This window comes from Anthonomus grandis, chromosome 6 (assembly GCF_022605725.1).
Source record: "Anthonomus grandis grandis chromosome 6, icAntGran1.3, whole genome shotgun sequence".
NCBI lineage: Eukaryota > Metazoa > Arthropoda > Insecta > Coleoptera > Curculionidae > Anthonomus > Anthonomus grandis.
This window is the reverse complement of record NC_065551.1, coordinates 19,007,659-19,034,130: the sequence shown is the minus strand read 5'-3', so window position 1 is coordinate 19,034,130 and position 26,472 is coordinate 19,007,659. Positions and strand designations below refer to the sequence as shown.

The 26,472-nt window shown below is 32.4% G+C and overlaps 2 protein-coding genes across 3 annotated transcripts in view; one reads left to right on the top strand and one right to left on the bottom strand.

Annotated features, from left to right (window-relative positions):
- LOC126737010 (pericentriolar material 1 protein) overlaps positions 1-13,956 on the bottom strand; it is a 60,490-nt gene extending 46,534 nt beyond the window's left edge. For both annotated transcript variants that reach the window (XM_050441679.1, XM_050441680.1), the window contains exons 1-2: positions 13,682-13,956; positions 13,423-13,546 (exon numbers count right to left, since the gene is read on the bottom strand). In XM_050441679.1, coding sequence (XP_050297636.1) covers positions 13,423-13,546; positions 13,682-13,816 — 259 coding nt within the window. In that variant the 5' untranslated portion in view covers positions 13,817-13,956. The remainder of the gene's footprint in view (positions 1-13,422; positions 13,547-13,681) is intronic.
- Positions 13,957-14,118: 162 nt separating this feature from the next.
- On the top strand, positions 14,119-22,560 carry LOC126737718 (mitochondrial import inner membrane translocase subunit TIM44). The gene is made up of 5 exons (XM_050442721.1): positions 14,119-14,435; positions 14,515-14,956; positions 15,311-15,458; positions 15,511-15,789; positions 21,944-22,560. The coding sequence occupies exons 1-5, from the start codon at positions 14,379-14,381 to the stop codon at positions 22,275-22,277; spliced, it is 1,260 nt and encodes a 419-aa protein (XP_050298678.1). The 5' UTR covers positions 14,119-14,378; the 3' UTR covers positions 22,278-22,560.
- Positions 22,561-26,472: the final 3,912 nt, after the last annotated feature.

The window sequence follows — 26,472 nt, the reverse complement described above, 5'->3', positions numbered from 1 at the left end:
TATGTTACCTCTTTGAGGATTGGGCAACTGTGTTGGGTTAATACCATCATGGTTATTGCTTGAGGTTGCCCTTATTTGGGCGCAAAGCGTTTTTTGAGAGGGTTGTTTAGTAATACTTGGATTTACATTTGAGGTTATGTGCCTGGAATCTTTCTCAAAGTTATTTGTGGGGTAATGTAGCAATGAATGATGCCTTCGCTGGCAAGCTCTACAAGAATGTTTGGATGTGCAAACAGATGCAAAATGACCTGGACGTAGGCAATTTGTACATAATTTTAGACGTTTCGCCTCATTGTACTTTTCGCTCACAGGAAGTTTGAGGAATTTCTCACATGCATAGACAAAATGGCTATCTTTACAAACAGGACATTTATTTTCAAAAACGGCATTGGTGAATGTCTTAGGTGTACCATAACTCTTTTGAGGATTTGGATCATGTTTATTTTGCACTTTAAAATCAATTGACTCTAAGAGGTGGCAACGCTCTGTGAGGAATGTAGTGAGGTTAAGGATTGAAGGGCTATCAAAATTCTTGGAATAGATTTCCCATTCCCTACGTGTAAGTTGGCCAAATTTTGAGGTAAGTAGATATATTAAGGGTGTGTCCCAGTTATCCACATTTTCACCTAGATTTTTTAAACATCGATAATGTTTTTGAAAGTTATCTAAGAATTTGCGTAACTGGATATGGTTATTTTCTTTGAGGGATGGCAAGCTGAAAATTGCTTTCATATGAGCATGAATTATGGCCCTCTTATTCTCATAGCGCTCTTTGAGTAAATTCCATGCAACAGCATAGTTGCCATCGGTGGCTGTAAGGGAGCTAATTATCTGGGCAGCATCTCCTTTAAGGGCAGACTGGAGATAGTAAAATTTTTGCACCTTGGGTAACGAGGGATTTTTATCAATAAGAGCCTCGAAGGTTTCATGAAACTGGGTCCATGATTCGTAAGAACCAGAAAACTCTGGTATGGATAATGGAGGTAATTTAGTGGATAAAATACTAGCCATATTATTTATAGGGTTGTTGCTGAGCTCAGGGTGAGTCTCAACGGTTAAACTAGGATTGTTGCTAGCATTTTTGAGGTTGGTGGCTTGTAATATAAGTTTTGCCTTGGATATTATTGAGAAGTATTTTTCCTCGAAGTCTGATCTGACCTCAGTCTGATCTTGAGCATCAGGCAATTTGTGCATCAAACAAATGTCTTCGATACCCAATTGAATTTGTTCAAATTCCTGCAAAAGGGAATCAGCAGCTTTAAACCTGGTCTCAATTTGGACGAGGTCTGAAGGAGTTAAAAGCTCGAGTTGGGGTAAGGCATTTAAAAATGTTTGGAAACGAGTTAGAGAGGCTTTCATGTGACCTCTTTTGTTAATGAGGAATCTTATTTCTGCCTTAGCTTTATCTAAAATTTGTTCTGCACTAAGATTTTCCGTCATTTTGATGGTAACTGAGAAAACAATAAAAAGTTTTGCACTTATTTACTTATGCCAAAAAGGAAAAATTAAAGGTTAAAAATCTTAAAACAACAATATAAAAATTAATGGGTTAAACAACCAAGGCTAAACCAAATTTTACAAAACCTGAAAGAGATTAAAAAACACACCAAATAAAATTTAAATTAAATTATTAAATTTTATCATCAATAGTTTAGTAGGCTGGATACAAATATTTTGTTTTTAAGGCTATATATGCAAAAATCTATTTAAAATGCATAACTCAATTCTTAGAAGGGCGAATATGAGAATTTTAATCTTAAAAACATTAAAAACATATAAGCTTAAATCAAAAAAAATAAGGTTTAGAGCTAAAAATGTAGTTTATAATATGTCAAATAGGTTTTTAAGGTTGAAAGATTTAGTTTATTAAGGGTTATATAAACTCTACATTAAATTATGGTTGCATTTATTGAACTAGGTTAAAATATAAATGTAGGTTTCAAGTAAAAATCCACAAAACAGCTTAATTACTGTAGGTTACGAAGGTTAAAATGTAAATAGAGAATAAAAACCAAACTATATAGGTGTAATTAAAACCAACTTGTACAAATCTTAACTTAATTTGAACAAAACAGCTCATCAAAAACGTTAAGGTAACGTTTTGGAAGTCAGGATGACCCTAGGTTTACTGCTGGCTTTAATTACTTGGGTTATAATTGACTAACCTTTAATTATTGACTTGTTTTCCTGCTACTAGGAACACTGGTTGCTGGAACATCGACGAAAATACACTAAATATGGGTCGCACTACCATATTTTCCACATCAGGCACGAAGGATCAAAATTTTTTGTTAGGTTCCACCCTATTTGATTAGGGATTACGTCGGGTGTTCGACTTGTAGACAGAAAAAGAAAGTCGTGTAATTGGTTACGAGAAATTAATTTATTCTCCTAAACTTTAACTGGTTAATCGCGGCAATCTCTGATTTTACACTTTACTTTATATACAACTATTTATATTTTATGGATTTTTATAAAAGAGCGCGGAGCCCGGTACATATCTAATATGCAACCACCTGATCTAACATATCGCAAAGACAACTCTCCAACCACTGTTTTAAAGGCGAAAACCGAAATTCAGACTCGTTACAACTATTATTTTTTGCATGCCCTACTTCTTTTTTATTACAGGCGGCTCGAACTTATCGCGGGAACCGATCCTTTGACGGCGCGTATTTTTCAGCGCTTTCCGGGTACAAAGCCATAAATCACGAGCACTTCTGCCGAATTAGGGGAATGTCGAGTGATACAAAATGGTATGAGGTATTTAAAACCGTGGGTATGGCGAGCTAACTATTAAAATATAAAAAATCTCCTAACACTTAGCGCATTTTGAAACCTTTCATCCCTTAAAATAGTGTTAATTTTGTCAAACTCATTCTTAGCCCCAACAAAATTAGAACCGTTATCAGAATGTAGATTTTTGCATAGACCTCTTCTAGATACAAAGCGCAAAAAGGCAGAAATAAAAGATTGAGTGGTAAGCTCTGTAGCTAGTTCAAGGTGTATTGCCTTGGTTGTCAAACACACGAACAAACAAATATAGCACTTAAGAAGCCTTCTATTTTTAAATTTGGAGTCCTTTAGAACAAAAGGTCCGGCATAATCTACACCGGTATTGTAAAAAGCATAGGAGGGAGTAACCCGGACACTGGGTAGAGCTGCCATTTGGGCCTTTAATGATCGAGGATTGGACTTGAAACAAATTATGCACTTCCGAATCACTGATTTAACCAGTTGCTTGCCATTTGTTGGCCAAAATTGCTGCCTCACAAATGACAGCGTAGCTTGCGTTCCTGGATGTAGATTGCGGATATGCTCATGGGTGACAACAAGCTTAGAAAAGGGATGATTATAAGGTATCAATATAGGATGTTTTTGGTTAAACGTTAGCTTAGAATGGTTTAATCGACCACCTACTCGTAGGAGGAGATCACTGTCAAGAAAAGGGTTGAGAGTACTAAGCTTACTACTAGGCCTTATCGTCTTATTATTTTTTAGGCTGAATAGGTCTTCAGGAAATGCGGAACTCTGAATTAACCTTACAAGGCAATTGACGCTTTGTATTACCTCAGTTTGGGATAAGGCACCAGTAATTCTTTTGTCTTTATATTTTAAGTTAAAATGAAATCGCAAACAATAAGCGACTACATTAATGAGCCTTGAATAAGAGGAATATTTCGAGCATAGGCTCATAACAAAATCATTGCTCTCCTTTGCAAAGAATATTAAGGATTTAGGATTAATGTCGATTATTTTAGATTTCTCGGTATTTTGTCGAGCGTAATTCGACACATGATTATTTGAAGGCCAAAAACTTTTATGTTTCAATAAAAAGGAGGGTCCGTGCCACCAAAGATTATTACTTTCCAAATAAACTGGGCTCATACCTCTAGAGATGATATCTGCAGGACTTTGTGACGAAATCACGTGATACCAATGGTCAACCATTAGAATATCGTTTAGAGAAATGCCAGTTGTTGTTTTAGATGAGGCGTCGAACACTACCCTTAACTTGGTAGTAGTGCTGTCCAATTTTTCAATGGCATGGTGGGGCATGTAATAGATGGGGTCTGACGTTTTTTCTTGGGAATTAATTTTTGACATATGTCCTAATTTTTCATATTCCTGAATAAATTGCGTGTAAGAGAATTTAAGTTCAGGGTTCCTTGTAAGTTTTCTTTCAATAGCCAAAAATCTTTTCATGGAAATTTCTTGGGAATCACCTAGTTTGGATACCGTACCCTTTAAGGGCAAACTAACTTCAAATCTACCCAAAGAAGTTCGAGTAAAGGTACTCTTAAAATGGGATTCACACTTCATTTCCTCTGGGGTAAACTTACAGGGTTCATGGAAGGGTTCTTCAATGTGCCAAAACTTCTCAAGTGATTGTTTTAGCTCAAACTCATTATTCAAGGAAAAAGCCGATATGGATTTCAGGGGTGTAAAACCCTTGGAAACATGCATAGGTCCAGAAATTACCCAACCAAGTTTGGTGTTCTGCAAGATAGGATTCCTTGTTCCAAGTTTCATTTGACCTGAAATAAGCAGGTCATAAAATAGACTAGCTCCTATAAGGAGATCAATTTCAGAGGATTCAAAGAAAGTGGGGTCTGCCAGAGTAATTTCTTTGGGAATAATGAAATTAGATGCATTTAGCGTCTGCTGAGGACATTTATCGGTAATTTTATCGATTACTAAGGCAGTCAGATTAAAATGATGACTCTTACTTAAGTCCTTAATCGTTAATGAGGTTTTCTTATTAATATAGGTTGTTCCCTGATTTATACCACAAACAGGGATGTGCACTTTCTCATACTTGAGGTTTAGGATATCAAACAAGGTCTTTGATATAAGATTAGACTGTGACCCGCTATCAAGTAAGGCTCTACAGGGTATGGGTCTCGAACAGCTGTCATAAACATAAACTAAAGCAGTAGATAGGAGCACAAAAGTATTTGGTACAGAATTAGCACAAGCAAAACTGTAATCAATAGGCAAATCAGGCTGAAGATTATTCTCTTGTTGAGGATTACAAACATTTTGATCTACTACCACTTGGTGTGAAGTAGCGTGGGGTAATTGATTCGATGGCAAGAAACTCGGGGTTTCACAAAGATGAGGATTTATGTTACCTCTTTGAGGATTGGGCAACTGTGTTGGGTTAATACCATCATGGTTATTGCTTGAGGTTGCCCTTATTTGGGCGCAAAGCGTTTTTTGAGAGGGTTGTTTAGTAATACTTGGATTTACATTTGAGGTTATGTGCCTGGAATCTTTCTCAAAGTTATTTGTGGGGTAATGTAGCAATGAATGATGCCTTCGCTGGCAAGCTCTACAAGAATGTTTGGATGTGCAAACAGATGCAAAATGACCTGGACGTAGGCAATTTGTACATAATTTTAGACGTTTCGCCTCATTGTACTTTTCGCTCACAGGAAGTTTGAGGAATTTCTCACATGCATAGACAAAATGGCTATCTTTACAAACAGGACATTTATTTTCAAAAACGGCATTGGTGAATGTCTTAGGTGTACCATAACTCTTTTGAGGATTTGGATCATGTTTATTTTGCACTTTAAAATCAATTGACTCTAAGAGGTGGCAACGCTCTGTGAGGAATGTAGTGAGGTTAAGGATTGAAGGGCTATCAAAATTCTTGGAATAGATTTCCCATTCCCTACGTGTAAGTTGGCCAAATTTTGAGGTAAGTAGATATATTAAGGGTGTGTCCCAGTTATCCACATTTTCACCTAGATTTTTTAAACATCGATAATGTTTTTGAAAGTTATCTAAGAATTTGCGTAACTGGATATGGTTATCTTCTTTGAGGGATGGCAAGCTGAAAATTGCTTTCATATGAGCATGAATTATGGCCCTCTTATTCTCATAGCGCTCTTTGAGTAAATTCCATGCAACAGCATAGTTGCCATCGGTGGCTGTAAGGGAGCTAATTATCTGGGCAGCATCTCCTTTAAGGGCAGACTGGAGATAGTAAAATTTTTGCACCTTGGGTAAAGAGGGATTTTTATCAATAAGAGCCTCGAAGGTTTCATGAAACTGGGTCCATGATTCGTAAGAACCAGAAAACTCTGGTATGGATAATGAAGGTAATTTAGTGGATAAAATACTAGCCATATTATTTATAGGGTTGTTGCTGAGCTCAGGGTGAGTCTCAACGGTTAAACTAGGATTGTTGCTAGCATTTTTGAGATTGGTGGCTTGTAATATAAGTTTTGCCTTGGAAATTATTGAGAAGTATTTTTCCTCGAAGTCTGATCTGACCTCGGTCTGATCTTGAGCATCAGGCAGTTTGTGCATCAAACAAATGTCTTCGATACCCAATTGAATTTGTTCAAATTCCTGCAAAAGGGAATCAGCAGCTTTAAACCTGGTCTCAATTTGGACGAGGTCTGAAGGAGTTAAAAGCTCGAGTTGGGGTAAGGCATTTAAAAATGTTTGGAAACGAGTTAGAGAGGCTTTCATGTGACCTCTTTTGTTAATGAGGAATCTTATTTCTGCCTTAGCTTTATCTAAAATTTGTTCTGAACCAAGATCTTCCGTCATTTTGATGGTAACTGAGAAAACAATAAAAAGTTTTGCACTTATTTACTTATGCCAAAAAGGAAAAATTAAAGGTTACAAATCTTAAAACAGCAATTTAAAAATTAATGGGTTAAACAACCAAGGCTAAACCAAATTTTACAAAACCTGAAAGAGATTAAAAAACACACCAAATAAAATTTAAATTAAATTATTAAATTTTATCATCAATAGTTTAGTAGGCTGGATACAAATATTTTGTTTTTAAGGCTATATATGCAAAAATCTATTTAAAATGCATAACTCAATTCTTAGAAGGGTGAATATGAGAATTTTAATCTTAAAAACATTAAAAACATATAAGTTTAAATCAAAAAAATAAGGTTTAGAGCTAAAAATGTAGTTTATAATATGTCAAATAGGTTTTTAGGGTTGAAAGATTTAGTTTATTAAGGGTTATATAAACTCTACATTAAATTATGGTTGCATTTATTGAACTAGGTTAAAATATAAATATAGGTTTCAAGTAAAAATCCACAAAACAGCTTAATTACTGTAGGTTACGAAGGTTAAAATGCAAATAGAAAATAAAAACCAAACTATATAGGTGTAATTAAAACCAACTTGCACTAATCTTAGCTTAATTCGAACAAAACAGCTCATCAAAAACGTTAAGGTAACAGTTTGGAAGTCAGGATGACCCTAGGTTTACTGCTGGCTTTAATTACTTGGGTTATAATTGACTAACCTTTAATTATTGACTTGTTTTCCTGCTACTAGGAACACTGGTTGCTGGAACATCGACGAAAATATACTAAATATGGGTCGCACTACCATATTTTCCACATCAGGCACGAAGGATCAAAATTTTATGTTAGGTTCCACCCTATTTAATTAGGGATTACGTCGGGTGTTCGACTTGTAGACAGAAAAAGAAAGTCGTGTAATTGGTTACGAGAAATTAATTTATTCTCCTAAACTTTAACTGGTTAATCGCGGCAATCTCTGATTTTACACTTTACTTTATAGACAACTATTTATATTTTATGGATTTTTATAAAAGAGCGCGGAGCCCGGTACATGTCTAATATGCAACCACCTGGTCTAACATATCGCAAAGACTACTCTCCAACGACTGTTTTAAAGGCGAAAACCGAAATTCAGACTCGTTACAACTATTATTTTTTGCATGCCCTATTTCTTTTTTATTACAGGCGGCTCGAACTTATCGCGGGAACCGATCCTTTGACGGCGCGTATTTTTCAGCGCTTTCCGGGTACAAAGCCATAAATCACGAGCACTTCTGCCGAATTAGGGGAATGTCGAGTGATACAAAATGGTATGAGGTATTTAAAACCGTGGGTATGGCGAGCTAACTATTAAAATATAAAAAATCTCCTAACAATTATCCTAAACAGAGTTGTTGTCAAAACCTTGCTTGAGCTAAATTAATCCTAGTACAATACAAATACCACACAGTCCAGAACGATATTCTTGAGTATAAAAATGGGAGGTGTGTATAATATGCATTGAAAATTCAACAACCTTAAAATACATAAAAAGTAAAACACACTAATTATATAAAAGATAAGTAGACTATTAATCAACATTAAAATATTCGTCCAGGGTGTAACAGGGTTTTGAGACCAACATTTTCTTTAAAGCTTTCTTAAATCTAACAGGACAGTCCATTGATCTAATTTCAAGAGGAAGGAGGTTGGATTTTCTTACCCATATAAATAAATCACTTTTTTATTTGTGTGGTATAGGCAATCTGAAACTATAAGTGAGCCTAGTACCAAAAGAATTGTCTCTTATAATTTCGTTTTTTAGTTATAAAACTTCCAGTTCACAAGATATATAAGGAACAAACTGTTAAAATACACAAAGTGGATGGTACGACTCACGATATCCTGTTTTAAACAGAAAGTAACACCATATATTGGGCACACAATTTAGTTTTTTAATTATAAAACTTTCAGTTTACAAGATATACATATAAGGAACGAACTGTTAAAATTTTATGTTTTACAAAAAGTGGATGGTACGACTCACGATATCCTATTTTAGACAGAAAGTAACATCAAACATATATTGAGCACATGAGCCTCAAAAACACATGCCATAGCTCAGGTGAGACTCCACAAGACCATGATAAGCACTTTTAGCTATGTCAAAGTTAAAACTGTAAAAAATAACTCTAGGAGCATAGAAACCAAAAGAAACCTTATTGCATACTTGGTAATATGATCCTAAAATTTAAGCCTATCATCAATTGTTTGTTTGTAATAATAGGGTTATTAAGTTAGTATGTTGTATTGATTGCAAGTGATTTTATAAATTTTCAGTAATGGGAGACTTACTGTTAAAGAAAAAAATTACCCAATTTGCAATACTAATAAAATTTAAAAAGCAATAATATACATAACGAAAAAATCAAAATAAAAAAAAACAAAATCACTAATGGTCAAATATTTTAAAAGCTGTTTGTCCACAATCTAACAACCTTTTAGGCAAGTAGATAAAAGAAACAGACTTTTTTTGGCAAAACTATCCCAATTACACTATCAGACGCTGAAAAAGAAACTTTTAAAATTTAGGTTTTATTTGAATATGCCGAGAATAATGCAGTTCTATACTTAATGAACATCAACAATATTTTTAAAGATTTTATTATGGTAAAGTAATAAACTATATAATGAAAACAATTATAATAAATATATAAACTTCAACATATACTTATTTCTAAAGTAATAAAATTAATAGTGGGTAGAATATCCCTTATTGACAATAGCTTCTCGACATGGGTTTGGCATGATTCCAAAAGTTTCGTAGTGGCTTATTCTCTAATAGAATTCCAAGAATCTTGCAAGACTTTTATTAGATTATTTTTTCATATACCCTGGTTTAGTTCCTCCCAGAGGTTCTCAATAGGGTTAAGATCAGGACTGCAGGAAAGTCCATAACCCTAATCTTTTCTGTTTTCCATTCTTGAATTACCTTTGATTTATGTTTAGGGTCATTCATTATCCTGTTGATATATCTAGGTCAATGGTAAATTATCCTCAGCAATCCAATCATAGAATATCTAAATACACAAATCTATCCATAATATCCTCAATAACAGGTAGTGGTCCTATACTGTAACCAGAAAAGCAACACAATATCATGCAGGATCCACCGCCATGCTTTACAGTAGGCTTTGTATACTCTGGATCAAATTTTTTGCCTTCTGGGCGATGTATCCACGATATTCCATCAGGCTCAAATAAATTAAATTTACTTTCATCAGTTAAAAAAACTTTCCAGTCATTGGTTGTCCAATGCACATATTTTTTCACAAAGTTGAGGCAGGTCTTCTGATTATTTCTTCTGATTAGCGTTTTTTAGCGACTCTTCTACTGAATAATCCTGCTTCCTTAAACATCTTTGTATGGTCTCCAAATTTTATTTGCCTACTTGTGGGGATCAGACTCTGCAACTTTTTTAAGATCATTTCATTTTTTTTTTTTTTTGTTTTTTCAGGCGACCACTTTTTTAAAATTAGAAATTGTGTTGCTTATAATAGATTTATGCAAACTAAGTATTTTGCTTATGTCCGCTATGTATGCATCAAAGACAAAGTCAAAAAATGCTTTATTGTTTAAAAAAAAATACATTTTTGTTAACAAAGCCATTCAATTATACTCAAAATATAGCTTAGCAAGATATAAAAATAAACCTCAATAAAGTAGTAAGATATTTGACTCCAGTTATAAAACCAATTATAAAACAGTAAAATAGAATAAAATATCAAAATCTAATAGGTATATTATAAACTATAAAACTGATTAAAAAACATGTATAAATAAAACATTAGCCTCACTCACAGCAAGAAAGGAACCCAAAAAAATACACAATATCCTTAAGGACATCCTGGTAGAACTCTTCCAAGTTTATTAATTTATTTATCCGCAGCTCAAGCCCATTATAAAAGTTTTATAAATCTTAGAATTAAAATTAAATCAATTAGATCCAACCTAAGTACCAACTATATAATTTGCTTAGCCAAAGCAACAATACACTAATATGTGTAATATCCATATATCACAGGACTAGACATCTTACATATCGTATGAACAAAACAATAACTCAACATTTCAGTAACATATTACAGAAAGTGAAAGAGCTGTTGCCTAAATACAGCAGTCCAAATCTGACTGTAACTTAAAGCAATCATTTGTTGCATGAACCATACATATACAACAACTTTTAGAAAAAAATCAGTAACAGTAAGTTTGAAAATCAGTAAAAGTAAGTAAGTTCAGTTGAATGTTGCAGAAGAAATCCAAACTGTTAGTCGATAAAACAGCCCTTAGACTGGTTGACAGATAATCACAGACTAGGCTCTCAAACACTTTGTGTTATAATAAGGTCTGTTTAAAAGTGACTGCTTTAGCAATCCTCTAAAAGTCCTTAATTAATTAGTTGCTTTTAAGCAAATAGGCAAGTGATTAAAAACCTTTTAACCCTCAGATAACAAATAACCTTTTCACCAAAGTACTCTTGGGAATCAATAAGGGTAAATTAAGTTTCTGAGGAGTCACATGCAGTGAAATAACCTTGCAGCCTAATATGATTTTTAAAAATAAGAGTAGATTTTTCAAAAATGAAGAGAGAAGTCAGTGTCAAGATCTTCTGTTCCACAAAGTGGGTTCTGCAAGACTCTCTTATTAACCACACCCCAGAACAGTATACCATACTGGAGATGAGACTTAAATAAAGAAAAATATACAATATACATCAACTATTTGTATACTAAGATGTCCTGACAAATATCTTGCAAGACATATTCACTAAAAAACTATTGACAGATCCCATGTGAAGCAAAATAATTCTTATGTGAGTTTCTCTATTATGAACAACCTAAAATATTTGGATTCATACTATAAATAAACAACTGTTAAAAGGAATGTAATGGAAAAATGCAGTTGTTAAAAGGGACAATATTTTTAAGAAATAGTAATTTAAATACATATATTTTTTTTTATAAGGTTTTTACAATAATATAGGGAATTTTTAACTTTCTCTACTTTTGTCTGATAGTGTATTTAAGTCATAAAAACTGAAAAACACTTTAAAGATTTATATCATGTACAGTATTGTGCAAAAAGATAGCAACATTGAACTTTGCTGTTATATATCTTTTAGTATCTATTTTGTAAGTAAGGTTTATATATTATTTACAAGAATAATTAAAACCTGTTTATATTTTCATATTATCATATTTTTTGTATCATAATAAATAAAACACCAAATTGTTTTATGCAAATTTATTATTCACAAATATAGCAACAAAAAATAGTTTGGATTCTAAAAAAATATAACCCAACTAAATTAAAATCAATTCAATATTTCGTGTAGTACCCCTTCTCCTTTATAACATCTGCACATCGTCTTGGCATGGACTCTTGGCATGGAGATTAATTTTATAATATAGTCATTGTGCACTTCTTTCCAAGCCTTTTCCACTATTTCAAAGAGAATATTTGTATTAGAGCATGTTAGGTGCCTGATTTTGGTGTCAATGTAATGCCATAAATTCTCTATAGGGTTTAGGTCTGGCAATTGAGATGGCCAGACCATTACATTTATTTTTTCATCGGATAGCCACCTCTTAACAAATTGAGAAGCATGTTTTGGATCGTTGTCATGCTGAAATATGGCTGTTACTGGCATGACTTCATCCATATATGGCACTTAATGTGTTTGCAGAATGTCTTCGTACATGAAACGATCCATTTTGCCCACTATTCTTACTATGGGTCCCATGCCACGAGCCGAGAAACATCCCCATACAAGAATATTTCCCCCTCCATGTTTAACTGTGGGGCAAATGTACTTTTTGTTTAATCTTTGTTCACTGGGGCGTCTGACGTACATCACTCCATCAGTCCTGAATTAATTATATTTAGATTCATCACTAAATACTTTCTAATACATCACTAATACAACTTTCTTCAAATCAGCTACAGACCAGTGGACATGAGATCGGGCAAAGTGAAAACGAGCCTTGACGTTCTTCTTTGAGAGTAACTGTTTTTTGGCGGGGCGACGAGCAGGTAAGTTGGCATCAAGTAATCTTCTCCTTACTGTACTGAGGAATTGAGGTTTACTCCTCCATCCTCTTTTAATTTTGCCAAAATATGGGAAGAAGACAAAAAAGGATTTTCTTTGGAAATTCGTAGCAGCTGCCTATCCATCCTTAAATTTGTTTTTCTGGGTCTACCAGGAATGGGCGCCGGTGCAGCTGTTCCAGTGAGGCAACATTTTTTGCAAACTCTGAATACGATTGACCTATGAAGCCGTAAGCTTCTTGCAATGTCACTCTGCCTAACACCATTTTCGTAATGCTCCACAATAACTTTTCTTACATCACCAGAGATGGTTTTTGAGCAACCCATTTTAAGTTAATTCGGAGATTCAAAAATAACAACTTTACAGCAGGTTAAATGGATATTTAACTGATAAAATAAATGTGAAACAAGAATGTTGCTATATTTATGCACATTGTCTAAATAAACAAACATGAAGTTCCTTACTCTGCATTGGCATTCTTATGATATCTCGGTATATTTATAAATAATAGAGGCATGTACTTAAAAGTAAAGAAATAATATGGAATAAATAAAGGAGCAAATAATATTTTTGAAAACATCACTTGTTGCTATATTTATGCACAATACTGTATACAATATTTATTTAGTTTATTACATAAACTAAATAAATATTTTGCATTTAAATGGCAATGAAGAATTCCATAGTTCATTAAATATATAAGTCAATTCTGAAGCCAGCCCCAAATGAAACTTTAAAATGAAGCACCTATAAGTTATTTACCTGAATAACTAACTCCATTTACTGTATCAGATCCTTCTGTGGCAACTTCCATACCAGGATACTTATTTCTTCTCTTGTTCTGAATAAAATTAGCAGAGTCAATATGCATATGCCATGAGGGAGACTGAAAAGAACATACACATAACTCGAACAATCTACCATGTCCTATTTTTATAATGAATTATTTTTAGAATACTGGCCTATACTTAATACTTGAATCAGATGTCCTGATGACAAAAAAAATCAAAGTGATACATACAAGCTTATTAGGCAAGCGGCCACTCTTTGATTGGTCCTTTGAGGAGGTTGCAGCCATAGTATTGTTGGAATATTTGATTTTTGGCACAGTGCCTGTGTTTTTGGATCTGTTTATGTTGCCTTGACCATCAGCCATTTTAGACACTTTTAAATACTAGTGTTTTTTTTGTTATGATCGTTTCTTTTTATTTTATATGATTTATTTGATACTGTGTCTTCTTGCTTAAAAAAAACTATGACAACCATACTTTTTCTTTAAAACATTTTGGTTGGGCATAATGTAAATAAATAAAAAACAATTTTAAATGTCAACTGTCAACTACTGATTGACAATGACAGATAACATTGACGCAACGGAATAATCAGTAGCGTAAGGCCGAATCGCCACGGTAAGAGAAATAGCGCAAAGTGTGTATACTGTCAAAGTTGTCATTTATCAATTTGTCAATGTAATTTTTAAAACACGTCAAAAAGTTACCAAAAAAAAATTTTCAAAATTTATTCCAAAATGGTTATTTAACAATTATTTACCATTTGTCTAAGTTAAATTTATCAGAGTTTAGTTAATACGTTTTGTTATTTACTTAAAATATTACTTACAAAGTACCTCGAGTGTTTTGAGGTTACACCGCAAAAACGACCGAAAAACGTGTCTTTTGTACTATAAACTGCACGCCTAACGAGAAAGCTGCAATAAAATGCATCAAATTAGCAAATTTCTTTTTATACAAACCCTAAAAACCACTAGAAATGGGGTGAGTTTTATACCATAACCACATTTTTGCCATAGTGTTGTGTAAGCAGACCCTTGACTAACCATTTTTTCCATTTTAGATCCGATGTTATTCAAGAGAGCCTCAGAGAAGGCCGACTTTTTTGTCGAGATTATATGATAATTTCCGTGAAGAAATGGACAAGAATAAAGAGATGAAGGAGTCACTAAAAAAGTTCAAAGAAGAAGCAGAAAAACTCGAACAAAGTGATGCTCTTAAGGCAGCCAGACAAAAGTTTGAAACAGTAGAAAAGGAGGCCTCAAAAAGTGGAGATGTTCTAAAAGAAAAACTGTCTACGATCAAAGATAGAGTTCAAGAAGTGATAGATGAAGCAGGTAAAACAGAAATTGCCAAAAAAGCTGGTAAAATAACTGAAGAGATATCCAAAACGACACATACTCTGGGAGAAAAGGCTCAGGAGATTGGGAAGACTGGTGCCTTCCAAAGCATAAGTAAAGCTACAGAGGCAGTGAAGAAGGAAATCGATACATCCAGTATGCAAGGTAAAACTAACTTAATAAAAAAAAATTATATGAAATGTCTTTTTGTTAAAGCATGCTTAAGTATTCTACTGGGTTATTAATTATTAATGAACCAAAAACTATAATTTGTATTAATATTTGGAGGGCATAATGTTTTTTGGCAAATTTTTTCTAAAGCATATTTCAAGTGAATCTAACACTTATGACTCTAGCTTATTAGCTTATATGTATGTTAGGATGTATCTTGTGTCTCAAAAACATTTAAGCTAAAAAGTGTCTCAAATACATTAAATTTCATTATTTTTATTCCAAAAACCAATATAACATAATTTAAATTATATTATCACATAATTTCCAAACAATATTTATTTGTAGGTAGAGTATACGTAAGTCCAACTAAACTTAGAAAAAGAACAGAAACTTCAGCAGTACAAAATCAGAAGTATTATGAACCAAATACAGAAGCTATGGGGGTAGAACTACATAAAGATTCGAAGTTTTACCAGTCCTGGCAGAATTTCAAGTAAGTTATCCTCCAATAATTAAAATTTAAAGATGATCTTATATTCTTCTAGAGACAATAATGCTTATGTACACAAAGTAATGGATTGGAAACTGAAATATGATGAAAGCCAAAATCCCCTTATTAGAGCCTCAAGGGCACTCACTGAAAAAGTTTCTGATATTATGGGAGGACTTTTCCAAAAAACTGAGCTATCTGAGACTTTGACTGAAATCTGCAAGATTGATAATTCATTTGACACTAAGAGGTTTTTAAAACAATGTGAAACTGATATTATTCCTAATATTTTAGAGGCTATGACTAGGGGAGACTTAGAAGTTCTAAAAGACTGGTAAGGCAATGAATTTTTGTTGCTTTTTTATTTAGTTAACAGGCTAGCATTTTTGGCTAAAATATCTTAAAATTACATACAGTATTGTGCATAAATATAGCAACAAGCGATTTTTCAGAAATATTCTTTGCTCCTTTATTTATTCCATATTATTTATCTACTTTTAAGTACACGCCTCTGTATTATTTATAAATATACTGAGATATCATAAGAATCCCAATGCAGAGTAAGGAACTTCATGTTTGTTTATTTAGACAATGTGCATAAATATAGCAACAATCTTGTTTCACATTTATTTTATCAGTTAAATATCGATTTACCTGCTGTAAAGTTTTTATTTTTGAATCTCAGAATTAACTTAAATGGGTCGCTCAAAAACCGTCTCTGGTGAAAAATTATTGTGGAGCATTACGAAAATGGTGTTAGGCAGAGGTACATGGCAAGAAGCTTACGGCTTCACAGGTCAATTGTATCCAGAGTTTGCAAAAAATTTCGCCTTACTGGAACAGCTGCACCAAATTCTTGGTAGACCCAGAAAAACAAATTTGAGGATGGATAGGCAGCTGTTACGAATTTCCAAAGGAAATCCTTTTTTGTCTTCTTCCCAAATTTTGGCAAAATTAAAAGAGGGTGGAGGAGTAAACCTCAGTTCTAGTACCGTAAGGAGAAGATTACTTAATGCCAAATTACCTGCTTGTCGCCCCGCCAAAAAACCGTTACTCTCAAAGAAGAACGTCAAGGCTCGTTTTCACTTTGCCCAATCTCATGTCCACTGGTCTGTAGCTGATTGGAAGAAAGTCGTATGTAGTGATGAATCTAAATATAATTTATTCAGGACTGATGTACGTCAGACGATGCGATTGTAAACAAAGATTAAACAAAAAGTACATTTGCCCCACAGTTAAACATGGAGGGGGAAATATTCTTGTATGGGGATGTTTCTCGGCTCGTGGCATGGGACCCATAGTAAGAATAGTGGGCAAAATGGATCGTTTCATGTACAAAGACATTCCGCAAACACATTTAGTGCCATATATGGATGAAGTCATGCCAGTAACAGCCATATTTCAGCATGACAAATATCCAAAACATGCTTCTCAATTTGTTAAGAGGTGGCTATCCGATGAAAAAATAAATGTAAAGGTCTGGCCATCTCAATCGCCAGACCTAAAGCCTATAGAGAATTTATGGCATTACATTGACACCAAAATCAGGCACCTAACATGCTCTAATACAAATATTCTCTTTGAAATAGTGGAAAAGGCTTGGAAAGAAGTAAACAATGACTATATTATGAAATTAATTGAGTCCGGGCCAAGACGATGTGCAGATGTTATAAAGGAGAAGGGGTACTACACGAAATATTAAACTAATTTTAATTTAGTTGGGTTATATTTTTTTTAGAATCAAAACCATTTTTTGTTGCTATATTTTTGAATAATAAATTTGCATAAAACAATTTGGTGTTTTATTTATTATGATACAAAAAATATGATAATATGAAAATATAAACAGGCTCTAACTATTCTGGTAAATAATATATAAATCTTACTTATAAAATAGATACTAAAAGATATATAACAGGAAAGTTCAATGTTGCTATCTTTTTGTACAATACTATAGATTCTGGTAAAATGCTATAATATAAAATTATTTTTATAAAATAAGCTATAATTTGATTATATGTAAGGAAAATTGTATACCACATACACTTATTACACCACATACATCTATTATACTTATATATATCCAAATTTCTTTGAACTGAGTCCAAGAATCCAGAAGCTAGAATTAAATGAAGAACTCCACCACTTGTAGAAAATTCAAGAAAGGCTATGGGTTTTTTCTTAAAAATTCTTTTTTTGAAATCTCTTGCAATTTTCCAAATTTGGGAAGAGCAATAAATTCTATAGATTTTCTCAGATCCATGGTAAAGGGTAAGGTCAAAAATTCTAAACAAAAATAAATGTTTTACTAATATCATCTACTAGGCGCCTAAAAATAATACATGTATAAGACTCTAAGTTCAAGAAACTCTGAGCTGTTATAGAACACCTGTTTAATTAAAAATAATTTTAGGTACTCTCTTTTTGAATTGGTACCTCTGTTAGCCCCCCCCCCCCTGTAAAACTTGCTAAAATCAAAGTTTACTGAATAAAATACAAGTTGCTTCACTGGAAGAAAAACCTTTTATATTTCGATCTCAAAGGCAGGTCGCTGAGATCCTCGCCGACGGGGAACTAGCAAAAAATGTAAAGGGGAATTGTGGTAAAAAATGGCTATTATTTTCAGTTTCAAATGGCTAGAGTTTCATCTAATTCGAACTGTAGGAGAAGGCGGAGCACGATTTTATAATAACTTTATTATCGGGCATAAAATTATTATTTAATGTACCTACTTGGGAAAAATATGTAAATTGATAATACTATAAATTATTTGTTTTTATAGCCACCAAACTAAATAAATTTTACATTATCAAAGTTTACGTAATTCAAGAACTAAATGGTCAAATTTTTTTTGTTAATAATTAGGTACTTAGGTATCTTATTAAAGGTTGTTTTGGTACGACTGGTTTCATTAGGATTTATTTTTAAATCAAAGTCAAAAGTTTGTGTGAAAAAATGCATATATTACTGTTACTAAACGTAACAACTAAAGATAGACATAACTACTAAGTAATGACATTATCAATCAATCATTATCAATAATTTTCAATGATTGATTACTACACTTTTTGACGTTTTTGTTATTTTGTCAGACTAATAATAGCATTACCATAGACATTATAAGTAATAAATAATGTTTCATTCATAACCAGCCCAAAAATGTGGAATTTTAGTGTTTTAAAATTAGTAGTGAGAGAGAAAAGGATGGAGAAAGTGTTGTTAGTACCCCTTGGCAACAATGCGTATTTTCAATTAATTTTTGTTTGGTTTGTTGCCAGTGGGGTAGAGCTTATGCACTAGTGCAAATAATATTATAATAATCGACAAATTTGTAATTTTCATTTTCCCTCCCTTACAAATCGGGTTAGGATTATGTACTGTATAAATAATTTTTTATATCTATACGTATTGTTTTCGTCGCTCTTGTGCAATTTTAAATAGAGGCGAAAAATGTCATTACATAATTAATTAACCTTAATATTTTTCGTGTGACGACGCTGGTGGTAAAAATACAAAAGTCTTTTGCTGTTTAAACGTAAACAAATAAACTTACCGATAAAACGTTAAATTTGGATTTTAATGCTCTACTCTCTTTACTACACAAGAATCGTGCACCATGATCGTTTATTTTGGCATTAATTTTCTCCAAAAAAGTACCAAAAAAAAAACAAAAAACTGATAAAACACACTCTAAACACAAAATACACTTAGACTCAATAATTTAAAGCGTTTATTTGTTTTAATTCCTTGGCAACGTTGCTCGGGATTCATTCATTCATAATTTTTGAGAACTTGAAAAATAGTAAAACGTGCGTAATGCTGTAGCGCAACGATGCCGAAGTGACGAAATTTTTTAATGCTCCAAGATATTTTTGTTTTGACTGCTGCTTTTATTAATATTTTTGCTTTTAAATTAAGCCGATTTTTCTATGAATTTTATTAATTTTCGATTAGTTTTTTTTTCATTATAACCTCAGTTATGTTTCCGACTCAAATAACCTTTAAAAGGTATTACATTTTTTAATACTTAAAAGGCGGATAAATAGCTCTGGCAAAAGTGCAATTTTGTAAAAGAAGGACAAAAGATTGAGAGGAAAATAGATTTTGCCATGTTAAAATGTAAACAATGTAGTCTCTTAAGCTGGATTTATACAGACAAATAAAGTAAAACAAGAAATAAGAATAAAATAAGAGTTGAATGTACAAAAGTTCCATAACGCATTTATATAGCAAAATAATATAAGAATAAAATAAGTTGACCGAAATCCAACTTTCATATTTTATTTTATGTGAAAAAGAAACTGCGCACGTTATTTTGGTCACAACACACCCTCTCAAGACAGAGAGATACTATAACCTGGCATGTAATTAGTTACCCTTATTTCTTATTTGTTATTTTATTATATATATTTTCATTTTTCGGACATCTAAAAAAGATTAAACCACTTCCACGCTTTGTAAAACAACTGTCTACCGAACAATAGGTCGACATTTTAATATAATAGATTATAATAATTTGCCAGTCCACTGAGTCCACCTGGTACAACTAGTAATAAAACGCTCTCACATCAAAACGATTTAAACTCTACTCACTGTGTAACCCAACAGATTCGGTTGTAGGAGCGTCACCCGGCAAATGAGGTGAGGGGCGGAGAATAGGTAATTCGTCGCGTGGAGCCCAGTGAAGCAACTTGTATTTTATTCAGTAAACTTTGCTAAAAGAATGATTCTTACATTGCCCACATCAGATAATTTCATACATTTCAGTAAGAAAAGATGATGTTGACTGAAAATTATATTTATCTAAAAATTGTCACTTAAAATAAAAAGACAACAACTACATATTCTGTACTCCCAATTTTAAATCAGTTTATTGATCCAAATATATCTATGGAAAAAATATAAAGATATACATACATCAAAAATAAATGTATGAATAAATTTTTTTCTTTATTCTAGTTCTTTAAAATCTTTATGAGTGTATGTTGTTGGTTTATGTAGTTCTTTTTTTTCTATTGACAATACAATTTAAATAATTTTAAGGATAATTTGACCCCATTATAATAGAGTGCAATCTGAAATTGAAGTGAATGAAAATTGAAATTAAAATGAATTGAAAACCTTAGTTGAACCAATGTTTTGGTAGTTAAATCTACTACCATTATCAAGGTACATAAAATTAAATTAAATAAATTTTGTTACATTTAATTCAATGTAAGTTCAATAATTCTTAAATACAATAATTTACTTAAGGTATAATAGATTTTTTATATACCCAGGAGCCAAGGTTTTATCTATTGTCCTCTGAACTTGTTTCTTCTTTTCAATGTCCTATATAGATTAATTTTTTATTGAAATTAAAATAAATTAAAAACCTATTTATTCAATAAGGAAACCTTATTTGAAATTATGTTTTAAGGTAGTTAAATCTACTACCGTTATGAAGGTACATAAATTAAAATTAAATAAAATAAATAAAACTACTTATAATTTTTTGATTCTCCTAAGAACATTGTTTGAACCGTTGGTTCAAATTAGGCTTTCTTATTTAATAAATTAGTTTTTCGTAATTTTCAGTTCCAACAAAAAATAAAGGTAGGATACTGAACAGAAAAAAGTAGGTCACAGGTCGATAGATAAAACATCAGCTCGTGGGTATACAAAAAATTCTCTTATACCTCAAACAAATTATTGTATTTAAGAATTCTTGGAGTTTATATTTATTCTAAATATGTGAATAATTCTAGTTTTTCTTCTTTTCAATAATTGACCATATGAGATAGTATTTTCTAAATTGATATTTCCTGAAATAGTGACATAATACCCAACAAAATAGAGAACTAATTACTATTGAAAGAATTCGTCTATTTTGCTTAAAGAGACTCCAATATGAAGTCTCGGTGTCAAAAGTTTTATAACAAAGTTAACGATCAAAAACGGTTACACGTTGTGCTTAAAGAATTAAGCATTATCAGAACTAAAAACCTAAAGTAAACCTTCTTGCAAGATAAATCTTAAATTAAATTAAAAAATGTTTAGAATGTTTACTTCAGGTGATGCTTTTGAAAGTTTTTAAACATTTTTAAAATGTTTTAATTTATATTTAAAATTTGTCTTTCTCCTTTAGGTCTGATGATTCTTAATTTTTTAAGCGACATATTTAACCGTTTTTGATCGTTAACTTTATTATATGACTTTTGAGACCGAGAGCTTGTGTTTTTTCGCCTGTTTAAAACTAATTACTATGTTTATTCATTTTCCCCACAGTTCGAAAACTAAAATATTCTTTTAAAAGCAATTTTCTCAATACTAAGGACTCATAGTGTACAATCTTATTCCACCTAGAATATTATTCCCTATAAGCACAATAGTTAGACAGACCAATCTTTATAATGCTGTTTCTTCATAAGTCATACCAGTTGCAAAATCATTTTGACTCTCAAAATTATAAAAAATATTATGCTTACCCGTTTTTGTGCCTTTTTCAGGTGCCATGAAGGTCCCTACAATCTTTTCGCCATTCCCATACAAGAAGCGTTAAAAAAAGGCTACAAAATCGAATCGAAAATCCTCGATATCGACAATGTAGATTTGGTAATGGGTAAAGTAATGGACCAAGGGCCAGTTTTAATAATCTCTTTTACGTCCCAACAAGTGATGGCCGTAAAAGATCCGCAAGGAAACGTAGTGGAAGGCGACCCGGATAAAATCATGAGAGTCACATATGTGTGGGTATTATGCAGAGACATTTCCGAAGCAGATCCGCGAGCAGCCTGGAGATTACTCGACTTATCTGCGAGTAGTAACGAGCAATTAGTATGAGTAATTTTTTAAGTTTAACGGACGTGATTTTTGTTTCACTGGAAAAAGCGGTGCGTTAAGATTATTTGCCTGTTTGTTCTTTGTTGATAAGGCAATATCTTAATAATGGGTGAAGAGTACAAATAAAACGATTGGTGGGGCCGGAGATAGGAAGATCTGATCGGCATTACTTCAGATTTAGGATTAATTTGCCTATTCGGGTCCGGCTGTGTAAACGTTGTATTTATTGTATAGTTTTTAAAGTTATATATGGTACTTTTTTAAAGTAAATTTGTTAATTTGTCGTATTTTTTTTTATCTGTCCAACAGTTATCAGACCAATAAATGAAAATAGTATATTTTAATAAAGCCAGACATGAATGAAGCATAAAATAGATAGTTCATTCGCTTATTAGTTTAGAAAAATATTATACAAAAGTGAAAATTTCCTAAGAAAATTAGTGGAGAAGTCTCAACCAAAACTGCACTAAGTATCCCAATATTTAGTCCAGAACCATTTTTTTCCTTCAAATCCATCCTTAAGATTTTTCTAAATTATTGCAAAAAACGGCTTTTTATGTTGTTTTGAAACTTCAAATTTGGAAGCCTTTGGATTTTGGGTTCGCAACATTTTCTTTGACTGGGAAAATTTTTTTAAGCTCGTTCGCAAGAAACGTTCTTTAATTAAATTATTGGGCAAAAAATTTAATTTTTTGGCTAAAATCCTTTTAAAAATATTTTCATTATTTCATAAAATTATTCTTAGCAAAAGTGGTAATTGGGACCATGTGGACCAGAGTCATTGAGGTCAAATTTTTGAAACAAAAGGAATATTGTATTAAATCCATTGGTAATATAACAAAAATGAAAGGAAAAAATATTTACGGGCGATCTGAGGTCGGGGAGTGAAGTCCAAAGTCAAATAATGCTTTCTTATCTAAAGAACCAAAAATTTTTATAAACAAAGAATAAAATTAACTAAAATTTTAGTACAGGGTGGCCAGATAAGAATGCAAAGTGCTGTGTTTTGGAAACTATTCGTTGTAGAGACTTGCGGTAAAAAACTTTAATACTAAAGTGGCCAAAAGAATATCGTGGAAAATATTTTCAGGTTTCCAAGATGGTCGCCAGGAGGCGTAACCGCCATCTTAAACTTTTTAAGTGATTTTTCACTAAAATCTACCCAGTAAATGTTACATGTGCTTTTTAAAGCTCAGCTTTAATCGAGCAATTTTTGTTTAACATTTTGTGACGTATCTATTAAAATAAAGTGGTGGGGGGTAATTCAATGTTTTTTTAAATAAACAGTTGTAACGACTGAACGGATTTTAACAAACTTGGTCTCGTTGGAAAAAACATTTATTTATCCGTCTTATCTGTGATATGTCTAGTTCTTAGTAATGCCGCTAGAGCGGGTTTTTTGATGTAATAACAGAAAATTGCAAAATTCTCTAAAAAATTAAATGCAATAATATGATTTTTTTTTCACAAAAATGTAGCGAAATGATATATAAATAGGCCAGTGAAAACCGTATATCGATATCTTATTCGTAGCCTGAAATATCGAAGAAAGAATATTTGAGGCATATAAGATTAAAACCCGCTAAATCCACTTTACTTAAATTTTCAGAAAAATCCAAAAACTATTTAACTAACTTTAAAATCAACTTTAGGGTTAAAGTTTTGTTTATAGATTCTTCGATACTATTAGACTCTATTTAAGTAAAAGAAAATATCCTGAATTTTACCCAATATTCAGAAAATGAAAATAAAAAAAATGGATTTGGTGGATTTTGATCGTAAATAAAATGGACTTAGTGTAGTTTGTCATGAAACAAAGTTATAATAGAAAATTAAACCAAAGAAAATGTAACAGATATAACAAAAAGAAATATAGAACTACTTAAAGATATGTTTTTAAAGTACTTCAGATCACAAAAAGACACACTTCAAGTAAAAACACTAGCTTATAATAATCTAGACTACCAAAATCTTTCCACTGGGCTCCATAATGTTTAATTAATAGCGATGACACATCCTGTAGTTTATAAATTTTTGGTGGTACTCCAGTTTCTATTGGCAAGGGATTTAAGGAATCTAGAGATTTTCCTTTTTTACAGACAGATTTGCTCTGATTAAGGTCAGACATATAACTTTGTTCTCCCCTTATGGTCACGGTATTATTCCTCCCTCTTTTTAATATGAACCTTTTGGATATATTGAATTTAAAATGCCACTTAGATGGGGGATTTAAAACTTACTGTGAAGCAGATTTCCAGTTCATAACTGGCACATCTTTACCCAGTTCAACAACTGTTCCATGTTGTCTAAATATATCCAGGTATTTTATATGTTCTACTATCTGTTCAATATTTCTAATGGATTTCTCAATATCACCAACTACCCGGTCCGGAGGAATCTACGAGTGTCCAACAACAGGAAAGACAAGCTCTAGTTCTTTTATAGGTGCAGTACTCAACCATTTAAAACACATGATGCTTTTTCAATACCATCAAAATTACTATGGTTTAAAGTATAAAAAACAGCAGATGCAATTTCATTTGCTCCTTTGCGATGTTTATCCTCAGTCCATGCAAAAATCCGAACATTTTCTGGAGTAAGTGAAGAATGAGAGTCTCCTGTGACTGTTGTGAAGTTATACATATACAGTTGTCTGCTGTAGTATACACTCTGATCTGGAATTTTGGGCAGAGTTAAATTCTTTTGACAATCAAAACTTATTAATAGCAACCCTTCTTTTTTCTCTCTCAATTTTGCAAAAAAAGCTTTTGCTCTCAGTTTGTGAATTCGAAGTTCAATCATTATCTTGTTTTTCTCACTCGCATCTTTTTCCTCTTTTAGCTTTTCTCCAAGCTCCAAACATTTTGAACATACATCAGTACGTGGAGATCCAAACCCTATGTTAAAATGGGTATTAAAAATTGATCGGAAATAACTTTCTTTTACCTGAAGCTCTAGAGAAGCCTCGCTTTTGTATAATTTCCACAAACGCCGAATATTTAGGCTGCTGGGTAAAGAAACTCTGCATGCTGTTTTGCTGCGGCAGTAGTGAGACTCAATAGCCTTAAATTTTTTTATAAAGCTAATTATTGCATGTCTTCTAGGCTGAAATAATCTTTCTTTTCTATTTCCACCTCGCCTTTCTTTTGCCATATTACGACTTGTGAAATGTCGATGCAAAACACCTTTTACTCTTTCTGGGCGAAGGCAAAGTACACCTAAAAAACTTTCACGGCAAACTGGTACCAAATTATTGTTTTGATTCTGTGGGATGAAATACTTGCACGCAAATTGTCGACTGGATGTTCCCTTGTTATTTCGACGGCGACGTGGTACCTCTATCTGGGAGAACTTTATGATAAAGGTGTCTTGACCCACCTTAGTTTGGTTCTCGTAAAAAGCATTGTGAAACTTTTTAATATCTAACATTGTCAAAGTACTGCATCTATAACTTTTAGTGCAATGTTTACATTTTGGGTATTTTGGTAGAGTTACAGCAGAATATCTAAATGAAGAACACACCATCCTTAGTTTTTCTTAACTTTAAAAATGTAAACAAAAGTCATTACCTTCTGGTCTTTTCCACATTCCTTTTCCAATTTTCTGGAGCTCGCTGCCTCTTTCTAGCCTTATTTTGATTTACTACGACGATTTCTTTCGTGTTATCGCACATTACTTTTATTATACTTTACTTTTTTAAATTAAATAAACTTTGAAAACATACTGATGTCAACCGCAAACGAGACGTTTCTGACAGCAATTCAAAATAATATCAACGGGATACTATTTTGACCACATGACCACCTAGCTGAGTATCTGATTGGCTAATTTGGATTTGGCGGTATTTGAAAATAAACCAAGTTGGATTTAAGGGAATTTGAAACTCAACCGAGTTTTTAAACTATATTTTATAGTGGATTAGATGGATTTTGTTACTGAATTTCTGTTCATGTGGATATATATTTTTATGACGAATATAATCATGTATATAACATATTTTTGACTAAAATTGGATTTAGCTGGTTTTGATCCTATATGCCTCATTTAGTTATCATATAATTTTAATAAGACGCTATTACACCGATATTTATTGTTATTTATTTGTCTTTTTTCAAGGTTCAATGATAAAATGTTTTAATTTAATATTTTTTGAAATATTCTTTGTTCAAAAAGTTTTTAAAAAAACGCGTATGGG